The sequence below is a fragment of the Salvelinus fontinalis genome, chromosome 21 (genome assembly GCF_029448725.1).
Source record: "Salvelinus fontinalis isolate EN_2023a chromosome 21, ASM2944872v1, whole genome shotgun sequence".
Taxonomy (NCBI): Eukaryota; Metazoa; Chordata; class Actinopteri; order Salmoniformes; family Salmonidae; genus Salvelinus; species Salvelinus fontinalis.
In genome coordinates, this window is record NC_074685.1 from 7,604,899 (window position 1) to 7,631,600 (window position 26,702).

The 26,702-nt window shown below is 38.8% G+C and overlaps 1 protein-coding gene across 3 annotated transcripts in view; it reads right to left on the reverse strand.

Annotated features, from left to right (window-relative positions):
• Positions 1 to 26,702, reverse strand: part of LOC129818116 (disabled homolog 2-interacting protein-like) — a 405,090-nt gene that overhangs the window by 264,143 nt on the left and 114,245 nt on the right. The window contains exon 1 of one of the 3 annotated variants that reach the window (XM_055873703.1): positions 128 to 380. The exons of the other annotated variants lie outside the window; for them this stretch is intronic. Within the exon in view, the coding sequence (XP_055729678.1) occupies positions 128 to 218 (91 nt within the window). The 5' untranslated portion in view covers positions 219 to 380. Of the gene's footprint in view, positions 1 to 127; positions 381 to 26,702 lie in introns of those variants that run through there. 3 annotated transcript variants of the gene reach the window in all.

Below are 26,702 nucleotides of genomic sequence, written 5' to 3' on the forward strand. Positions count from 1 at the left end.
TCTCTCTCTCTCTCTCTCTCACTCTCACTCTCACTCTCTCTCTCACTCTCTCTCTCTCACTCTCACTCTCACGCTCTCTCTCACTCACACACAGCCCACCCCCCTCTCCACAAACACACTCACTCACCAGCGTGCCCCTCCTGTTGTATTGTTCTGTTGTTGGGTCCTGGCTCCATGTCGGGCTTCACAGGTTGTGTGAGGGTTACAGTAACAGACATGACTAGCCTAGGGCAGATAGAGAGCTCTGCTACTGTCTACCTGTAAAGCATACACTCTGCTATGTTCTCTCTCTCTCTCAGCTCGCCCCTACAGTCTCTGAGCTGAGCCAAACCAATACGGCTGTGTTACATCTGTCTCTCTCACTGCCTCTATGGAGAAAGAGAGAGGGGAGGAAGGAAAATAAAGAGAGAGAGGGACCAGCAGTCTGCCTTTTCCACAATGTTCTCTCTCACTCTCTGATCTTAAAGATACAGTGTCACTTTTCTTTTGAACATCAACATGACAGTGATACTCGGTACTAAGGACGTTTGGCATCTCTCTGTGTGTGTGTGTGTGTACTGTATGTGTTGGTGAGAGGGAAAGTGGCAATAGAGCTTTAGGGGAGTCCTTTAACCAACCACCAGTCCTCTTCTAGAGCAACTGGTTCGGCCCATATAACTCGTAGATAATGCAGAAGTCCCTGAGAGGGGTTTGATTGTCCCTGAGAGGGGTTTGGGTGTCCCTGAGAGGGGTTTGGGTGTCCCTGAGAGGGGTTTGGGTGTCCCCGAGAGGGGTTTGAGTGTCCCTGAAAGGGGTTTGAGTGTCCCTGAGAGGGGTTTGGGTGTCCCTGAGAGGGGTTTGGGTGTCCCCAAGAGGGGTTTGAGTGTCCCTGAGAGGGGTTTGAGTGTCCCTGAGAGGGGTTTGGGTGTCCCTGAGAGGGGTTTGGGTGTCCCCGAGAGGGGTTTGAGTGTCCCTGAAAGGGGTTTGAGTGTCCCTGAGAGGGGTTTGGGTGTCCCCGAGAGGGGTTTGAGTGTCCCTGAGAGGGGTTTGGGTTTCCCTAAGAGGGGTTTGGGTGTCCCTGAGAGGGTTTGAGTTTCCCCGAGAGGGGTTTGAATTTCCCTCAGATGGGTTTGATTGTCCCTGAGAGGGTTTGAGTGTCCCTGAGAGGGGTTTGGTTGTCCTTGAGAGGGATTTGAGTTTCCCTGAGAGGAGTTTGAGTGTCCCTGAGATGGTTTGAGTGTCCCTGAGATGGTTTGAGTGTACCAGAGAGGGGTTTGGGTGTCCCTGAGAGGGGTTTGAGTTTCCCTGAGATGGTTTGAGTGTACCAGAGAGGGGTTTGAGCTCTAAACAGACTGGGCGAGGGGTTACCATTCAGTGCTATGTATTTAAAGGTGTACTGTGCAGAAATCGCTTTGCCTAGTTGCTAAGATTCTAATCGGTCGCTTAACTTTAGTTTATGTGAACAAAACAAACAGTCATTGTGTAGAGAACCATTGTACTATATATTTAAACTGCTGTGAAATATATTTTCCAGAACCAAAAATATTGTATTTTCAGCTGTCTGAAGCTGGTGTACAAAACCGAAAGTAAAAGATGCAAAAACGAAACGTAACAATGGGAAGCATAGAAATAGCGCACATAGAACAGATATACTGTTTCTTAGACTTGCTTTCAATCAGAATGAAAGATCTATAACTCACATTTCTATGTGAATTTGATCGGGCCGTCCAAAAAGTTTGTATATTGCAGCTCTAAGCACTCTCAAATATACACTGAGTATATCATTGAGAAACAATACCTTCCTAATATTGAGTTGCACCCCATGTTGACTCCAATGCTCCCACAGTTGTGTCAAGTTGGCTGGTAGTGGATCTCTACTCTGAATAGCTCATTCCATCTCATCCCACAGATGCTCAATTGGATTGCGATCTGGTGACTGGGCAGGCCACTGCAGTAGGCTGAATTCACTGTCATAATTGAGGAACCATTTCTGGACAGTCCTAGCCTTGTGGCATGGGGCATTTTCTTGCTGAAAAAAAAACAGTAGCAGATTGATACACTCAGGGGAGCAACTTTGGTTTCAGAAGTAGGGGGGACATAACCTGCCGGTGGGTCTGGGGGTCCTCCATCAGAATATTTGGTGGCATCTAAAGCTCATTTCCAGCATTTCTACTAGGGCTGTCCCTAACTAAAAAACATATTGGTTGACCAAGAATAGTCTTTTCTTTCGAACAATCGATTGGTGGAAATGTTAAAGCATGTATTTTTCCATATACTGTATAGAAACACCCAATGTGTTTTAATTATGCTCCTGAAGTTGCCGGTAATAGCTACACCAGTGGTCGGCAACCTTTCCCATTTGGAGTGCCAATTTATCTTACCATTTCTACCAATCTGAGTACCAGTTATGATTTTCATATGCACATTTCGTGGAGAAGTTTCATTTAATTTATAATAGTATTTTTATCTAAAAATCATTGTCTGTGGTTAATCTACATTCTATCTAAATGAAAATTATACAAATCTAAAAGTAACTTATTGCCATTGCCAACTATGTAAAAATAACCTACATTAGGCCAACACATAAAAACATTGCAGCATGCAGGTAGAAAATATCCTGATAAAATAAATATCCTATAAATCACATTGGCTATGCGTGACCTGTCTGCAACAAACTTTAAATATTGAATCAACTATCAACTGGGTCAGCCGGAACTCGCGCTAGCAAACTTGAAATATTGTATAAATTATTCTGGTTCCTCAGAGTTTCCCGTGCCAGTGACCTTGGTACAGACACAGCTGTAGGCTATTTGTGCAAGGGATAAGAAGTAATCAGGTATTTTATGATGTTTCCCCTGGATAAGAGCATTACATTTTTCGCTTTCATGCCAGATGGTTATCGAAAGAGAGAGCACTGGAAATATTGTTCAAATACTTTGAGGAACTATTGTCATTCTAAATTGCATCTAAAAACAGACTTTGTTTACTTGCTGTTTGAGGTGAAGAAAAAATTGTTTGAGAAGCTCATTAGTGGTGGTGAGTTAAGACAATCATAAATACTATCAGGCATCCCCAAATGGTGACATTTATTTGTCTGCATTTGCACGCAGGCCAGGTAGACTAGTCCTACTTCTATATGTGTAATCAGGTGCGCGTCATTACTCAACATTGACAGGAACGTTTCAAACAAAAGAGATGAATAAATTGACAAAACTCAAACATGGAATGAAATAAACAAAAACGTGTTCCTCACAAGTGTAGCATAGGTTGTGAGTTCTGCAAAACACATGTCCACTCCAACAATTACAACTGTAGGCCTAAATGACTGTAAGAATAATACAGGGCCTAAAATGAACACCCGCCACCTGAGGGTAGATTTTGGCATTGGCGGGTAAGATGTCCATTTCACAAGCCACGTTGGCTGCTCAGGTATGATAACATTTATAGCAATGGAAATGCTGCAGAAGCTGTTCTGCTGTTTTGTTTCATAGCTGGTAAATTAATCGCACAACGTCAAAGAACTTCAAATCCTATAGCATGTCCTACCTCGAGCTACAACCCTGCCTGACTAGGGGCTGTGCACAGTGCACGTGAAGAGCTGAAGGAAAGATTAGTTTTTTTTAGAAGCGCTGTGCACAGGCATAATCGTTGGTCTAATTTACTTGAAACGAAAGTCTACTGAAGTGACACTTTGTCCTTGTGTTTCTTGGCTATTTACATGGTTTTGTTTACGCGCTAGGTTGTTTTTCAACTGCTAGGGAAGATAAGGTAGTGCAGCTATCAATCTCACTGGCACATCAAATCAAATCAAATTGAATTAGTCACATGCACCGAATACAACAGGTATAGTGAAATGCTTACTTACAAGCCCCTAACCAACCATGCAGTTTAAAAAAAGTACGGATAAGAATAAGAGATAAAAGTAACAAGTAATTAAAGAGCAGCAGTAAAAAACAATAGCGAGACTATATACAGGGGGGTACCGGTACAGAGTCAATGTGCGGGGGCACTGGTTAGTAGAGGTAGTGTGTACATGTAGGTAGAGTTATTAAAGTGACTATGCATAGATGACAACAGAGAGTATCAGTGGAAAATAACCTCTCTTCCCCTTAATCTACACTGATTGAAGTGGATTTAACAGGTGACATCAACAAGGTATCTGTCATATGTCTATGTGATGCGGGTAAGGCGGAGTCAGGCGCAGGACACAGAGATGAGTTATAACCGTACTCATAAACAATATAATATACTCAAAAACAATATTCCATAAAGGAGACAATAACAAATATGCACAAAACCAAGGGGGAAACCAGAGGGTTAAATAGGGAACAATGATTATGGAATGGAAACCAGGTGTGTATAATGAAGACAAAACCAAGGGGGAAACCAGAGGGTTAAATAGGGAACAATGATTATGGAATGGAAACCAGGTGTGTATAATGAAGACAAAACCAAGGGGGAAACCAGAGGGTTAAATAGGGAACAATGATTATGGAATGGAAACCAGGTGTGTATAATGAAGACAAAACAAATTGAATATGAAACATAGATCGGTGGTGACTAGAATACCGGTGACGTCGACCGCCTAACGTCGCCTGAACCAGGAGAGGGACCAACTTCGGCGGAAGTCGTGACAGGATCATAGCTTCACCTTCACCTATGTCATGTGTTAGAGCAGGTGTTCCTAATGTTTTACACAATATCAGTGATAAGTGAGTGGGATACCTATCCCAATTGATGTATTTAAAAATTACAAATACGTTTCATTTGAGGTGACTTTTTCAGCCAATACAATACTATACTTCCAATCAAAATAGGAATTGGTCAAATTTCCCACCTCAATCAACATCAACAGATCAAGATCAATCCTCCCATCAGACAATAGCTCACCAGGCTGTATCACAACCGTCCGTGATTGGAAGTCCCATAAGGCAGTGCACAATTGGCCCAGCGTCATCCGGGTTAGGGTTTGGCCGGGGTAGGCCATCATTGTAAATAAAAATGTGTTATTAACTGACTTGCCAAGTTAAATAAAAGTTAAATACATTTTTCCTTTATGATGCCCCACCTCTTTTTCCCTTGTTGTGCATAGTACTGCAGACGGCCTTTTGAAGATGGATCCAGAAGCAAAGAAAAGTTGTGCTGTTTTAGTGGAAAAAGTGTAACAGTATAGTTTAATTCCCGTCTCTCCTGTGTTTGTGCTATAACTACTTGAACATCAAAACAACTGCAACCTCTCAATTTACTTTTCATTAAGAAGCAGGAATCAACTTAACTTTCTCTGATTAAATTCACAGTTTTATTTAATCTCCTGTCAAATTCTAACTTCTGCAGAGTGTCGAGTTACAATGAATAAAGAGGTACGATAATAAATAATGTAGAGTGTGCGCCAAAAACACTTTAAGAAAAAAGTTTATTTATGAGTATCTTTCACCTCTATATTGGGCCAATAGGGTGGGTGTTTATAGGGTTTACAGAATTTATAGTGGGCTGTTGCTAAGTGCTACAGTCTGTCACTCTACAGGTTGGAGACTGCAGGGGACTGCAGGGTTGGAGACTGCAGGGGACTGCAGGGTTGGAGACTGCAGGGGACTGCAGGGTTGGAGACTGAAGGGGACTGCAGGGTTGGAGACTGCATGGGACTGCAGGGTTGGAGACTGCAGGGGACTGCAGGGTTGGAGACTGCAGGGGACTGCAGGGTTGGAGACTGCATGGGACTGCAGGGTTGGAGACTGCAGGGGACTGCAGGCCAGGTGAAATGGAATGGAAAGGGAGTGGGTTTAGAAATCTGTTTATCAATGATGTGTTTATGTATTGTACCTCAGCCTTCCGTCTCCAGGTTTTATATACAAGATGAGACAGTTATTCTGCCGAGGCAAAGTGCTCCCTCAGACTAGGGTCAGATGGTTTCCCAGACCCAGGTTAAACTTAGTCCTTCTACTTTCAAATGAGATTCTCCATTGATAATGCTTTCAAGTCCAGGAGTGAACTTAATCAGGGTCTGGGAAACCAGCACCCAAACTGTTACTCCAATGTAAAAAAAAAAAACATAACCTTCTATCCACAGCCTAGACTACACAAGGAGAGCTGGAAGCCTGGCACACAAAGCTACTGTTTACCTAGTGTGTGTGTATGTGTGTGTGTATGTGTGTGTGTGTGTGTGTGTGTGTGTGTGTGTGTGTGTGTGTGTGTGTGTGTGTGTGTGTGTGTGTGTGTGTGTGTGTGTGTGTGTGTGTGTGTGTGTGTGTGTGTCAGAGAGAGAAAGGGAGAGCATATCCCCATAGATGATCAAACACTGATAGTCTAGCTAGACCCTTGTAGAATAGAGAAGGAAGAGAGGGAAGGAGGGAAGGAGGGGTGGAGGGAGGCAGGGAGGGGTGGGGGGAGGGAGGGAAGAAGTGAGTGAGGGAGGGAAGGAAGGAGGGAGGCGTGGAGTGAGGGGTGGAGGGAGAGAGGGGTGGAGGGAGGCAGGGAAGGGTGGAGGAAGGGAAGAAATGAGGGAGGGGTAGAGCGAGGGAAGGAAGGAGGAGCGAGGGAGGGGTGGAGGGAGGGAAGAAGTGAGGGAGGGATGGAGGGAAGGAAGGAGTGAGGGTGGAGTGGAGTGAGGGAGGGGTGGAGGGAGGAAGGGATGGATGGAGGGAGGGAAGGAAGGAGTGAGGGAGAAGTAACACCACAACAACACTACAGTACACTACAGTAACAAAACAACAACACTTCAGTAACACTACAGTAACACTACAGTAACACTACAGTACACTACAGTAACACTACAGTACACTACAGTAACACAACAGTAACACTACAGTACACTACAGTAACAAAACAACAACACTACAGTACACTACAGTACACTACAGTAACAAAACAACAACACTACAGTACACTACAGTAACACTACAGTAACACTACAGTACACTACAGTAACAAAACAACAACACTACAGTAACACTACAGTAACACTACAGTAACACTACAGTGCACTACAGTAACACTACAGTAACACTACAGTGCACTACAGTACACTACAGTACACTACAGTAACACTACAGTAACAAAACAACAGCACTACAGTAACACTACAGTAACAAAACAACAACACTACAGTACACTACAGTAACACTACAGTAACACCACAACAACACTACAGTACACTACAGTAACACTACAGTAACACCACAACAACACTACAGTAACACTACAGTAACAAAACAACAACACTACAGTACACTACAGTAACACTACAGTAACAAAACAACAACACTACAGTAACACTACAGTGCAATACAGTAACACTACAGTAACACTACAGTGCACTACAGTAACACTACAGTACACTACATTAACACTACAGTGCACTACAGTAACACTACAGAAACACTACAGTAACAAAACAACAACACTACAGTACACTACAGTAACACTACAGTAACAAAACAACAACACTACAGTAACACTACAGTGCACTACAGTAACACTACAGTAACACTACAGTGCACTACAGTAACACTACAGTACACTACAGTAACACTACAGTACACTACAGTAACACTACAGTGCACTACAGTAACACTACAGTGCACTACAGTAACACTACAGTACACTACAGTAACACTACAGTGCACTAGAGTAACACTACAGTAACACTACAGTACACTACAGTAACAAAACAACAACACTACAGTAACACTACAGTAACACTACAGTAACACTACAGTACACTACAGTAACACTACAGTACACTACAGTAACACTACAGTATACTACAGTAACACTACAGTAACACTACAGTAACACTACAGTACACTACAGTAACACTACAGTACACTACAGTAACACTACAGTGCACTACAGTAACACTACAGTAACACTACAGTAACACTACAGTATACTACAGTAACACTACCAGAACAATACAGTATACTACAGTAACACTACAGTACACTACAGTAACACTACAGTATACCACAGTAACACTACAGTAACACCACAGTATACTACAGTAACACTACAGTAACACCACAGTACACTACAGTAACACTAGAGTAACAAAACAACAACACTACAGTAACACCACAACAACACTACAGTAACAAAACAACAACACTACAGTACACTACAGTAACACTACAGTAGCACCACAGTAACACTACAGTAACACTACAGTACACTACAGTAACACTACAGTAACACTACAGTAACACTACAGTATACTACAGTAACACTGCCAGAACAATACAGTATACTACAGTAACACTACAGTACACTACAGTAACACTACAGTATACCACAGTAACACTACAGTAACACCACAGTATACTACAGTAACACTACAGTAACACTACAGTACACTACAGTAACACTAGAGTAACAAAACAACAACACTACAGTAACACCACAACAACACTACAGTAACACTACAGTAACACTACAGTACACTACAGTAACACTACAGTAGCACCACAGTAACACTACAGTAACACTACAGGAACACTACAGTATACTACAGTAACACTACAGCAACAATACAGTATACTACAGTAACACTACAGTAACACTACAGTACACTACAGTAACACTACAGTAACAAAACAACAACACTACAGTAACACCACAACAACACTACAGTAACACTACAGTAACACTACAGTACACTACAGTAACACTACAGTACACTACAGTAACACTACAGTAACACCACAACAACACTACAGTACACAACAGTAACACCACAACAACACTACAGTAACACTACAGTAACACTACAGTACACTACAGTAACACTAAAGTAGCAAAACAACAACACTACAGTACACAACAGTAACACCACAACAACACTACAGTAACACTACAGTACCACTACACTAAGAACCACAACAACACTAAATTAACAAAACAACAACATTACAGTATACTACAGTAACACTACAGTAACACTACAGTACACTACAGTACACTACAGTAACACTACAGTAACACTACAGTACACTACAGTAACACTACAGTAACATTACAGTAACACTACAGTAACAAAACAACAACACTACAGTATACTACAGTAACACTACAGTGCACTACAGTACACTACAGTAACACTACAGTAACACTACAGTAACACTACAGTAACACTACAGTACACTACAGTAACACTACAGTAACACTACAGTAACAAAACAACAACACTACAGTATACTACAGTAACACTACAGTGCACTACAGTAACACTACAGTAACACTACAGTAACAAAACAACAACATTACAGTATACTTCAGTAACACTACAGTGCACTACAGTAACACTACAGTAACACTACAGTGCACTACAGTACACTACAGTAACACTACAGTACACTACAGTAACACTACAGTAACACTACAGGAACATTACAGTAACACCACAACAACACTACAGTAACACTACAGTAACACCACAACAACACTACAGTAACACTACAGTAACACTACAGTAACACTACAGTACACTGCAGTAACAAAACAACAACACTACAGTACACTACAGTAACACTACAGTATACCACAGTACACTACAGTAACACTACAGTAACACTACAGTAACAAAACAACAACACTACAGTACACTACAGTAACACTACAGTAACACTACAGTAACAAAACAACAACACTACAGTAACAAACAACAACACTACAGTACACTACAGTAACACTACATTAACACTACAGTGCACTACAGTAACACTACAGTAACACTACAGTACACTACAGTAACAAAACAACAACACTACAGTACACTACAGTACACTACAGTAACACTACAGTGCACTACAGTAACACTACAGAAACACTACAGTAACAAAACAACAACACTACAGTAACACTACAGTACACTACAGTTACACTACAGTGCAGTACAGTAACACTACAGTAACACTACAGTAACACTACAGTAACACTACAGTACACTACAGTAACACTACAGTACACTACAGTAACACTACAGTATACTACAGTAACACTACAGTGCACTACATTACACTACAGTAACACTACAGTACACTACAGTAACACTACAGTGCACTACAGTAACACTACAGTACACTACAGTAACAAAACAACAACACTAGAGTAACACTACATTAACACTACAGTGCACTACAGTAACACTACAGTAACACTACAGTAACACTACAGTACACTACAGTAACACTACAGTACACTACAGTAACACTACCAGAACAATACAGTATACTACAGTAACACTACAGTACACTACAGTAACACTACAGTATACCACAGTAACACTACAGTAACACCACAGTATACTACAGTAACACTACAGTAACACTACAGTACACTACAGTAACACTACAGTAACAAAACAACAACACTACAGTAACACCACAACACCACTACAGTAACACTACAGTAACAAAACAACAACACTACAGTACACTACCATAACACTACAGTAGCACCACAGTAACACTACAGTAACACTACAGTAACACTACAGTATACTACAGTAACACCACAACAATACAGTATACTACAGTAGCACTACAGTAACACTACAGTACACTACAGTAACACTACAGTAACAAAACAACAACACTACAGTAACACCACAACAACACTACAGTAACACCACAACAACACTACAGTAACACTACAGTAACAAAACAACAACACTACAGTACACTACAGTAACACTACAGTAACACCACAACAACACTACAGTAACACCACAACAACACTACAGTAACACTACAGTAACAAAACAACAACACTACAGTACACTACAGTAACACTACAGTACACTACAGTAACACTACAGTACACTACAGTAACACTACAGTAACACCACAACAACACTACAGTACACAACAGTAACACCACAACAACACTACAGTAACACTACAGTAACACTACAGTAACACCACAACAACACTACAGTAACACTACAGTAACACCACAACAACACTACAGTAACACGACAGTAACACTACAGTACACTACAGTAACACTAAAGTAGCAAAACAACAACACTACAGTACACAACAGTAACACCACAACAACACTACAGTAACACTACAGTAACACTACACTAACACCACAAAAACACTACAGTAACAAAACAACAACATTACAGTATACTACAGTAACACTACAGTAACACTACAGTACACTACAGTACACTACAGTAACACTACAGTAACACTACAGTACACTACAGTAACACTACAGTAACACTACAGTAACACTACAGTAACAAAACAACAACACTACAGTATACTACAGTAACACTACAGTGCACTACAGTACACTACAGTAACACTACAGTAACACTACAGTAACACTATAGTAACACTACAGTAACAAAACAACAACACTACAGTATACTACAGTAACACTACAGTGCACTACAGTAACACTACAGTAACACTACCGTAACAAAACAACAACATTACAGTATACTACAGTAACACTACAGTGCACTACAGTAACACTACAGTAACACTACAGTACACTACAGTACACTACAGTAAAACAACAGTACACTACAGTAACACTGCAGTAACACTACAGTAACAAAACAACAACACTACAGTATACTACAGTAACACTACAGTAACACTACAGTAACACTACAGTACACTACAGTAACACTACAGTACACTACAGTAACACTACAGTACACTACAGTAACACCACAACAACACTACAGTAACACTACAGTAACACCACAACAACACTACAGTAACACTACAGTAACACCACAACAACACTACAGTACACTACAGTAACACTACAGTACACTGCAGTAACAAAACAACAACACTACAGTACACTACAGTAGCACTACAGTATACCACAGTAACACTACAGTAAAACTACAGTAACAAAACAACAACACTACAGTACACTACAGTAACACTACAGTATACCACAGTATACTACGGTAACACTACAGTAACACTACAGTAACACCACAACAACACTACAGTACACTACAGTAACACTACAGTAACACCACCGTATACTACAGTAACACTACAGTAACACTACAGTAACACTACAGTATACTACAGTAACACTACCAGAACAATACAGTATACTACAGTAACACTACAGTACACTACAGTAACACTACAGTATACCACAGTAACACTACAGTAACACCACAGTATACTACAGTAACACTACAGTAACACTACAGTACACTACAGTAACACTAGAGTAACAAAACAACAACACTACAGTAACACCACAACAACACTACAGTAACACTACAGTAACACTACAGTACACTACAGTAGCACCACAGTAACACTACAGTAACACTACAGGAACACTACAGTATACTACAGTAACACTACAGCAACAATACAGTATACTACAGTAACACTACAGTAACACTACAGTACACTACAGTAACACTACAGTAACAAAACAACAACACTACAGTAACACCACAACAACACTACAGTAGCACTACAGTAACACTACAGTACACTACAGTAACACTACAGTACACTACAGTAACACTACAGTAACACCACAACAACACTACAGTACACAACAGTAACACCACAACAACACTACAGTAACACTACAGTACACTACAGTAACACTACAGTAACAAAACAACAACACTACAGTAACACCACAACAACACTACAGTAGCACTACAGTAACACTACAGTACACTACAGTAACACTACAGTACACTACAGTAACACTACAGTAACACCACAACAACACTACAGTACACAACAGTAACACCACAACAACACTACAGTAACACTACAGTAACACTACAGTACACTACAGTAACACTAAAGTAGCAAAACAACAACACTACAGTACACAACAGTAACACCACAACAACACTACAGTAACACTACAGTACCACTACACTAACACCACAACAACACTACAGTAACAAAACAACAACATTACAGTATACTACAGTAACACTACAGTAACACTACAGTACACTACAGTACACTACAGTAACACTACAGTAACACCACAGTACACTACAGTAACACTACAGTAACATTACAGTAACACTACAGTAACAAAACAACAACACTACAGTATACTACAGTGCACTACAGTACACTACAGTAACACTACAGTAACACTACAGTAACACTACAGTAACACTACAGTAACAAAACAACAACACTACAGTAACACTACAGTAACACTACAGTGCACTACAGTAACACTACAGTAACACTACAGTCACAAAACAACAACATTACAGTATACTTCAGTAACACTACAGTGCACTACAGTAACACTACAGTAACACTACAGTGCACTACAGTACACTACAGTAACACTACAGTACACTACAGTAACACTACAGTAAAACTACAGGAACACTACAGTAACACCACAAAAACACTACAGTAACACTACAGTAACACCACAACAACACTACAGTAACACTACAGTAACACTACAGTAACACTACAGTACACTGCAGTAACAAAACAACAACACTACAGTACACTACAGTAACACTACAGTATACCACAGTACACTACAGTAACACTACAGTAACACTACAGTAACAAAACAACAACACTACAGTACACTACAGTAACACTACAGTAACACTACAGTAACAAAACAACAACACTACAGTAACAAACAACAACACTACAGTACACTACAGTAACACTACATTAACACTACAGTGCACTACAGTAACACTACAGTAACACTACAGTACACTACAGTAACAAAACAACAACACTACAGTACACTACAGTACACTACAGTAACACTACAGTGCACTACAGTAACACTACAGAAACACTACAGTAACAAAACAACAACACTACAGTAACACTACAGTACACTACAGTTACACTACAGTGCAGTACAGTAACACTACAGTAACACTACAGTAACACTACAGTAACACTACAGTACACTACAGTAACACTACAGTATACTACAGTAACACTACAGTGCACTACAGTACACTACAGTAACACTACAGTACACTACAGTAACACTACAGTGCACTACAGTAACACTACAGTACACTACAGTAACAAAACAACAACACTAGAGTAACACTACATTAACACTACAGTGCACTACAGTAACACTACAGTAACACTACAGTAACACTACAGTACACTACAGTAACACTACAGTACACTACAGTAACACTACCAGAACAATACAGTATACTACAGTAACACTACAGTACACTACAGTAACACTACAGTATACCACAGTAACACTACAGTAACACCACAGTATACTACAGTAACACTACAGTAACACTACAGTAAACTACAGTAACACTACAGTAACAAAACAACAACAATACAGTAACACCACAACAACACTACAGTAACACTACAGTAACAAAACAACAACACTACAGTACACTACCATAACACTACAGTAGCACCACAGTAACACTACAGTAACACTACAGTAACACTACAGTATACTACAGTAACACCACAACAATACAGTATACTACAGTAGCACTACAGTAACACTACAGTACACTACAGTAACACTACAGTAACAAAACAACAACACTACAGTAACACCACAACAACACTACAGTAACACCACAACAACACTACAGTAACACTACAGTAACAAAACAACAACACTACAGTACACTACAGTAACACTACAGTAACACCACAACAACACTACAGTAACACCACAACAACACTACAGTAACACTACAGTAAAAAAAACAACAACACTACAGTACACTACAGTAACACTACAGTACACTACAGTAACACTACAGTACACTACAGTAACACTACAGTAACACCACAACAACACTACAGTAACACCACAACAACACTACAGTAACACTACAGTAACAAAACAACAACACTACAGTACACTACAGTAACACTACAGTAACACTACAGTACACTACAGTAACACCACAGTACACTACAGTAACACTACAGTATACCACAGTAACACTACAGTAACACCACAGTATACTACAGTAACACTACAGTACACTACAGTAACACTACAGTAACACTACAGTTACACTACAGTACACTACAGTAACACTACAGTAACAATACAGTACACTACCGAAACACTACAGTAACACCACAACAACACTACAGTAACACTACAGTAACACTACAGTAACAAAACAACAACACTACAGTACACTACAGTAACACTACAGTATACCAGAGTAACACTACAGTAACACTACAGTAACAAAACAACAACACTACAGTACACTACAGTAACACTACAGTAACACTACAGTACACTACAGTAACACTACAGTACACTGCAGTAACACTACAGTATACCACAGTAACACTACAGTAACACCACAGTATACTACAGTAACACTACAGTACACTACAGTAACACTACAGTAACACTACAGTACACTACAGTAACACTAAAGTAACAAAACAACAACACTACAGTAACACTACAGTAACACTACAGTAACAAAACAACAACACTACAGTAACACTACAGTAACACTACAGTACACTACAGTAACACTACAGTACACTACAGTAACACTACAGTAACACCACAACAACACTACAGTAACACTACAGTAACACCACAACAACACTACAGTAACACTACAGTAACACTACAGTAACACCACAACAACACTACAGTAACACTACAGTAACACCACAACAACACTACAGTAACACTACAGTAACACTACAGTACACTACAGTAACACTAAAGTAGCAAAACAACAACACTACAGTACACAACAGTAACACCACAACAACACTACAGTAACACTACAGTAACACTACAGTAACACCACAACAACACTACAGTAACACTCCAGTAACAAAACAACAACATTACAGTATACTACAGTAACACTACAGTAACACTACAGTACACTACAGTACACTACAGTAACACTACAGTAACACTACAGTACACTACAGTAACACTACAGTAACAAAACAACAACATTACAGTATACTACAGTAACACTACAGTAACAAAACAACCACACTACAGTATACTACAGTAACACTACAGTGCACTACAGTAACACTACAGTAACACTACAGTAACACTACAGTAACACTACAGTACACTACAGTAACACTACAGTAACAAAACAACAACATTACAGTATACTACAGTAACACTACAGTGCACTACAGTAACACTACAGTAACACTACAGTGCACTACATTACACTACAGTAACACTACAGTAACACTACAGTGCACTACAGTAACACTACAGAAACACTACAGTAACAAAACAACAGCACTACAGTAACACTACAGTAACAAAACAACAACACTACAGTACACTACAGTAACACTACAGTAACACCACAACAACACTACAGTACACTACAGTAACACTACAGTAACACCACAACAACACTACAGTAACACTACAGTAACAAAACAACAACACTACAGTACACTACAGTAACACTACAGTAACAAAACAACAACACTACAGTAACACTACAGTGCAATACAGTAACACTACAGTAACACTACAGTGCACTACAGTAACACTACAGTACACTACATTAACACTACAGTGCACTACAGTAACACTACAGAAACACTACAGTAACAAAACAACAACACTACAGTACACTACAGTAACACTACAGTAACAAAACAACAACACTACAGTAACACTACAGTGCACTACAGTAACACTACAGTAACACTACAGTGCACTACAGTAACACTACAGTACACTACAGTAACACTACAGTACACTACAGTAACACTACAGTGCACTACAGTAACACTACAGTGCACTACAGTAACACTACAGTACACTACAGTAACACTACAGTGCACTAGAGTAACACTACAGTAACACTACAGTACACTACAGTAACAAAACAACAACACTACAGTAACACTACAGTAACACTACAGTAACACTACAGTACACTACAGTAACACTACAGTACACTACAGTAACACTACAGTATACTACAGTAACACTACAGTAACACTACAGTAACACTACAGTACACTACAGTAACACTACAGTACACTACAGTAACACTACAGTGCACTACAGTAACACTACAGTAACACTACAGTAACACTACAGTATACTACAGTAACACTACCAGAACAATACAGTATACTACAGTAACACTACAGTACACTACAGTAACACTACAGTATACCACAGTAACACTACAGTAACACCACAGTATACTACAGTAACACTACAGTAACACCACAGTACACTACAGTAACACTAGAGTAACAAAACAACAACACTACAGTAACACCACAACAACACTACAGTAACAAAACAACAACACTACAGTACACTACAGTAACACTACAGTAGCACCACAGTAACACTACAGTAACACTACAGTACACTACAGTAACACTACAGTAACACTACAGTAACACTACAGTATACTACAGTAACACTGCCAGAACAATACAGTATACTACAGTAACACTACAGTACACTACAGTAACACTACAGTATACCACAGTAACACTACAGTAACACCACAGTATACTACAGTAACACTACAGTAACACTACAGTACACTACAGTAACACTAGAGTAACAAAACAACAACACTACAGTAACACCACAACAACACTACAGTAACACTACAGTAACACTACAGTACACTACAGTAACACTACAGTAGCACCACAGTAACACTACAGTAACACTACAGGAACACTACAGTATACTACAGTAACACTACAGCAACAATACAGTATACTACAGTAACACTACAGTAACACTACAGTACACTACAGTAACACTACAGTAACAAAACAACAACACTACAGTAACACCACAACAACACTACAGTAACACTACAGTAACACTACAGTACACTACAGTAACACTACAGTACACTACAGTAACACTACAGTAACACCACAACAACACTACAGTACACAACAGTAACACCACAACAACACTACAGTAACACTACAGTAACACTACAGTACACTACAGTAACACTAAAGTAGCAAAACAACAACACTACAGTACACAACAGTAACACCACAACAACACTACAGTAACACTACAGTACCACTACACTAAGAACCACAACAACACTAAATTAACAAAACAACAACATTACAGTATACTACAGTAACACTACAGTAACACTACAGTACACTACAGTACACTACAGTAACACTACAGTAACACTACAGTACACTACAGTAACACTACAGTAACATTACAGTAACACTACAGTAACAAAACAACAACACTACAGTATACTACAGTAACACTACAGTGCACTACAGTACACTACAGTAACACTACAGTAACACTACAGTAACACTACAGTAACACTACAGTACACTACAGTAACACTACAGTAACACTACAGTAACAAAACAACAACACTACAGTATACTACAGTAACACTACAGTGCACTACAGTAACACTACAGTAACACTACAGTAACAAAACAACAACATTACAGTATACTTCAGTAACACTACAGTGCACTACAGTAACACTACAGTAACACTACAGTGCACTACAGTACACTACAGTAACACTACAGTACACTACAGTAACACTACAGTAACACTACAGGAACATTACAGTAACACCACAACAACACTACAGTAACACTACAGTAACACCACAACAACACTACAGTAACACTACAGTAACACTACAGTAACACTACAGTACACTGCAGTAACAAAACAACAACACTACAGTACACTACAGTAACACTACAGTATACCACAGTACACTACAGTAACACTACAGTAACACTACAGTAACAAAACAACAACACTACAGTACACTACAGTAACACTACAGTAACACTACAGTAACAAAACAACAACACTACAGTAACAAACAACAACACTACAGTACACTACAGTAACACTACATTAACACTACAGTGCACTACAGTAACACTACAGTAACACTACAGTACACTACAGTAACAAAACAACAACACTACAGTACACTACAGTACACTACAGTAACACTACAGTGCACTACAGTAACACTACAGAAACACTACAGTAACAAAACAACAACACTACAGTAACACTACAGTACACTACAGTTACACTACAGTGCAGTACAGTAACACTACAGTAACACTACAGTAACACTACAGTAACACTACAGTACACTACAGTAACACTACAGTACACTACAGTAACACTACAGTATACTACAGTAACACTACAGTGCACTACATTACACTACAGTAACACTACAGTACACTACAGTAACACTACAGTGCACTACAGTAACACTACAGTACACTACAGTAACAAAACAACAACACTAGAGTAACACTACATTAACACTACAGTGCACTACAGTAACACTACAGTAACACTACAGTAACACTACAGTACACTACAGTAACACTACAGTACACTACAGTAACACTACCAGAACAATACAGTATACTACAGTAACACTACAGTACACTACAGTAACACTACAGTATACCACAGTAACACTACAGTAACACCACAGTATACTACAGTAACACTACAGTAACACTACAGTACACTACAGTAACACTACAGTAACAAAACAACAACACTACAGTAACACCACAACACCACTACAGTAACACTACAGTAACAAAACAACAACACTACAGTACACTACCATAACACTACAGTAGCACCACAGTAACACTACAGTAACACTACAGTAACACTACAGTATACTACAGTAACACCACAACAATACAGTATACTACAGTAGCACTACAGTAACACTACAGTACACTACAGTAACACTACAGTAACAAAACAACAACACTACAGTAACACCACAACAACACTACAGTAACACCACAACAACACTACAGTAACACTACAGTAACAAAACAACAACACTACAGTACACTACAGTAACACTACAGTAACACCACAACAACACTACAGTAACACCACAACAACACTACAGTAACACTACAGTAACAAAACAACAACACTACAGTACACTACAGTAACACTACAGTACACTACAGTAACACTACAGTACACTACAGTAACACTACAGTAACACCACAACAACACTACAGTACACAACAGTAACACCACAACAACACTACAGTAACACTACAGTAACACTACAGTAACACCACAACAACACTACAGTAACACTACAGTAACACCACAACAACACTACAGTAACACGACAGTAACACTACAGTACACTACAGTAACACTAAAGTAGCAAAACAACAACACTACAGTACACAACAGTAACACCACAACAACACTACAGTAACACTACAGTAACACTACACTAACACCACAAAAACACTACAGTAACAAAACAACAACATTACAGTATACTACAGTAACACTACAGTAACACTACAGTACACTACAGTACACTACAGTAACACTACAGTAACACTACAGTACACTACAGTAACACTACAGTAACACTACAGTAACACTACAGTAACAAAACAACAACACTACAGTATACTACAGTAACACTACAGTGCACTACAGTACACTACAGTAACACTACAGTAACACTACAGTAACACTATAGTAACACTACAGTAACAAAACAACAACACTACAGTATACTACAGTAACACTACAGTGCACTACAGTAACACTACAGTAACACTACCGTAACAAAACAACAACATTACAGTATACTACAGTAACACTACAGTGCACTACAGTAACACTACAGTAACACTACAGTACACTACAGTACACTACAGTAAAACAACAGTACACTACAGTAACACTGCAGTAACACTACAGTAACAAAACAACAACACTACAGTATACTACAGTAACACTACAGTAACACTACAGTAACACTACAGTACACTACAGTAACACTACATTACACTACAGTAACACTACAGTACACTACAGTAACACCACAACAACACTACAGTAACACTACAGTAACACCACAACAACACTACAGTAACACTACAGTAACACCACAACAACACTACAGTACACTACAGTAACACTACAGTACACTGCAGTAACAAAACAACAACACTACAGTACACTACAGTAGCACTACAGTATACCACAGTAACACTACAGTAAAACTACAGTAACAAAACAACAACACTACAGTACACTACAGTAACACTACAGTATACCACAGTATACTACGGTAACACTACAGTAACACTACAGTAACACCACAACAACACTACAGTACACTACAGTAACACTACAGTAACACCACAGTATACTACAGTAACACTACAGTAACACTACAGTAACACTACAGTATACTACAGTAACACTACCAGAACAATACAGTATACTACAGTAACACTACAGTACACTACAGTAACACTACAGTATACCACAGTAACACTACAGTAACACCACAGTATACTACAGTAACACTACAGTAACACTACAGTACACTACAGTAACACTAGAGTAACAAAACAACAACACTACAGTAACACCACAACAACACTACAGTAACACTACAGTAACACTACAGTACACTACAGTAACACTACAGTAGCACCACAGTAACACTACAGTAACACTACAGGAACACTACAGTATACTACAGTAACACTACAGCAACAATACAGTATACTACAGTAACACTACAGTAACACTACAGTACACTACAGTAACACTACAGTAACAAAACAACAACACTACAGTAACACCACAACAACACTACAGTAGCACTACAGTAACACTACAGTACACTACAGTAACACTACAGTACACTACAGTAACACTACAGTAACACCACAACAACACTACAGTACACAACAGTAACACCACAACAACACTACAGTAACACTACAGTAACACTACAGTACACTACAGTAACACTAAAGTAGCAAAACAACAACACTACAGTACACAACAGTAACACCACAACAACACTACAGTAACACTACAGTACCACTACACTAACACCACAACAACACTACAGTAACAAAACAACAACATTACAGTATACTACAGTAACACTACAGTAACACTACAGTACACTACAGTACACTACAGTAACACTACAGTAACACCACAGTACACTACAGTAACACTACAGTAACATTACAGTAACACTACAGTAACAAAACAACAACACTACAGTATACTACAGTGCACTACAGTACACTACAGTAACACTACAGTAACACTACAGTAACACTACAGTAACACTACAGTAACAAAACAACAACACTACAGTAACACTACAGTAACACTACAGTGCACTACAGTAACACTACAGTAACACTACAGTCACAAAACAACAACATTACAGTATACTTCAGTAACACTACAGTGCACTACAGTAACACTACAGTAACACTACAGTGCACTACAGTACACTACAGTAACACTACAGTACACTACAGTAACACTACAGTAAAACTACAGGAACACTACAGTAACACCACAAAAACACTACAGTAACACTACAGTAACACCACAACAACACTACAGTAACACTACAGTAACACTACAGTAACACTACAGTACACTGCAGTAACAAAACAACAACACTACAGTACACTACAGTAACACTACAGTATACCACAGTACACTACAGTAACACTACAGTAACACTACAGTAACAAAACAACAACACTACAGTACACTACAGTAACACTACAGTAACACTACAGTAACAAAACAACAACACTACAGTAACAAACAACAACACTACAGTACACTACAGTAACACTACATTAACACTACAGTGCACTACAGTAACACTACAGTAACACTACAGTACACTACAGTAACAAAACAACAACACTACAGTACACTACAGTACACTACAGTAACACTACAGTGCACTACAGTAACACTACAGAAACACTACAGTAACAAAACAACAACACTACAGTAACACTACAGTACACTACAGTTACACTACAGTGCAGTACAGTAACACTACAGTAACACTACAGTAACACTACAGTAACACTACAGTACACTACAGTAACACTACAGTATACTACAGTAACACTACAGTGCACTACAGTACACTACAGTAACACTACAGTACACTACAGTAACACTACAGTGCACTACAGTAACACTACAGTACACTACAGTAACAAAACAACAACACTAGAGTAACACTACATTAACACTACAGTGCACTACAGTAACACTACAGTAACACTACAGTAACACTACAGTACACTACAGTAACACTACAGTACACTACAGTAACACTACCAGAACAATACAGTATACTACAGTAACACTACAGTACAATACAGTAACACTACAGTATACCACAGTAACACTACAGTAACACCACAGTATACTACAGTAACACTACAGTAACACTACAGTAAACTACAGTAACACTACAGTAACAAAACAACAACAATACAGTAACACCACAACAACACTACAGTAACACTACAGTAACAAAACAACAACACTACAGTACACTACCATAACACTACAGTAGCACCACAGTAACACTACAGTAACACTACAGTAACACTACAGTATACTACAGTAACACCACAACAATACAGTATACTACAGTAGCACTACAGTAACACTACAGTACACTACAGTAACACTACAGTAACAAAACAACAACACTACAGTAACACCACAACAACACTACAGTAACACCACAACAACACTACAGTAACACTACAGTAACAAAACAACAACACTACAGTACACTACAGTAACACTACAGTAACACCACAACAACACTACAGTAACACCACAACAACACTACAGTAACACTACAGTAAAAAAAACAACAACACTACAGTACACTACAGTAACACTACAGTACACTACAGTAACACTACAGTACACTACAGTAACACTACAGTAACACCACAACAACACTACAGTAACACCACAACAACACTACAGTAACACTACAGTAACAAAACAACAACACTACAGTACACTACAGTAACACTACAGTAACACTACAGTACACTACAGTAACACCACAGTACACTACAGTAACACTACAGTATACCACAGTAACACTACAGTAACACCACAGTATACTACAGTAACACTACAGTACACTACAGTAACACTACAGTAACACTACAGTTACACTACAGTACACTACAGTAACACTACAGTAACAATACAGTACACTACCGAAACACTACAGTAACACCACAACAACACTACAGTAACACTACAGTAACACTACAGTAACAAAACAACAACACTACAGTACACTACAGTAACACTACAGTATACCAGAGTAACACTACAGTAACACTACAGTAACAAAACAACAACACTACAGTACACTACAGTAACACTACAGTAACACTACAGTACACTACAGTAACACTACAGTACACTGCAGTAACACTACAGTATACCACAGTAACACTACAGTAACACCACAGTATACTACAGTAACACTACAGTACACTACAGTAACACTACAGTAACACTACAGTACACTACAGTAACACTAAAGTAACAAAACAACAACACTACAGTAACACTACAGTAACACTACAGTAACAAAACAACAACACTACAGTAACACTACAGTAACACTACAGTACACTACAGTAACACTACAGTACACTACAGTAACACTACAGTAACACCACAACAACACTACAGTAACACTACAGTAACACCACAACAACACTACAGTAACACTACAGTAACACTACAGTAACACCACAACAACACTACAGTAACACTACAGTAACACCACAACAACACTACAGTAACACTACAGTAACACTACAGTACACTACAGTAACACTAAAGTAGCAAAACAACAACACTACAGTACACAACAGTAACACCACAACAACACTACAGTAACACTACAGTAACACTACAGTAACACCACAACAACACTACAGTAACACTCCAGTAACAAAACAACAACATTACAGTATACTACAGTAACACTACAGTAACACTACAGTACACTACAGTACACTACAGTAACACTACAGTAACACTACAGTACACTACAGTAACACTACAGTAACAAAACAACAACATTACAGTATACTACAGTAACACTACAGTAACAAAACAACCACACTACAGTATACTACAGTAACACTACAGTGCACTACAGTAACACTACAGTAACACTACAGTAACACTACAGTAACACTACAGTACACTACAGTAACACTACAGTAACAAAACAACAACATTACAGTATACTACAGTAACACTACAGTGCACTACAGTAACACTACAGTAACACTACAGTGCACTACATTACACTACAGTAACACTACAGTAACACTACAGTAACAAAACAACAACACTACAGTATACTACAGTAACACTACAGTAACACTACAGTAACACTACAGTACACTACAGTAACAAAACAACAACACTACGGTACACTACAGTACACTACAGTAACACTACAGTACACTACAGTAACACTACAGAAACACTACAGTAACAAAACAACAACACTACAGTAACACTACAGTACACTACAGTAACACTACAGTGCATTACAGTAACACTACAGTAACACTACAGTAACACTACAGTAACACTACAGTACACTACAGTAACACTACAGTACACTACAGTAACACTACAGTATACTACAGTAACACTACAGTGCACTACAGTACACTACAGTAACACTACAGTACACTACAGTAACACTACAGTGCACTACAGTAACACTACAGTACACTACAGTAACAAAACAACAACACTACAGTAACACTACATTAACACTACAGTGCACTACAGTAACACTACAGTACACTACAGTAACAAAACAACAACACTACAGTACACTACAGTACACTACAGTAACACTACAGTACACTACAGTAACACTACAGAAACACTACAGTAACAAAACAACAACACTAAAGTAACACTACAGTGCACTACAGTAACACTACAGTAAGACTACAGTGCACTACAGTAACACTACAGTACACTACAGTAACACTACAGTAACACTACAGTGCACTACAGTAACACTACAGTACACTACAGTAACAAAACAACAACACTACAGTAACACTACAGTACACTACAGTAACACTACAGTAACACTACAGTACACTACAGTAACACTACAGTAACACTACAGTAACACTACAGTAACACTACAGTACACTACAGTAACACTACAGTACACTACAGTAACACTACAGTATACTACAGTAACACTACCAGAACAATACAGTATACTACAGCAACACTACAGTAACACTACAGTATACCACAGTAACACTACAGTAACACCACAGTATACTACAGTAACACTACAGTAACAAAACAACAACACTACAGTAACACCACAACAACACTACAGTAACACTACAGTAACAAAACAACAATACTACAGTACACTACAGTAACACTACAGTAACAAAACAACAATACTACATTACACTACAGTAACACTACAGTAGCACCACAGTAACACTACAGTAACACTACAGTATACTACAGTAACACTACAGCAACAATACAGTATACTACAGTAACACTACAGTAACAAAACAACAACACTACAGTAACACCACAACAACACTACAGTAACACTACAGTAACACTACAGTAACACTACAGTAAGAAAACAACAACACTACAGTACACTACAGTAACACTACAGTAACACTACAGTACACTACAGTAACACTACAGTAACAATACAGTACACTACAGAAACACTACATTAACACCACAACAACACTACAGTAACACTAAAGTAGCAAAACAACAACACT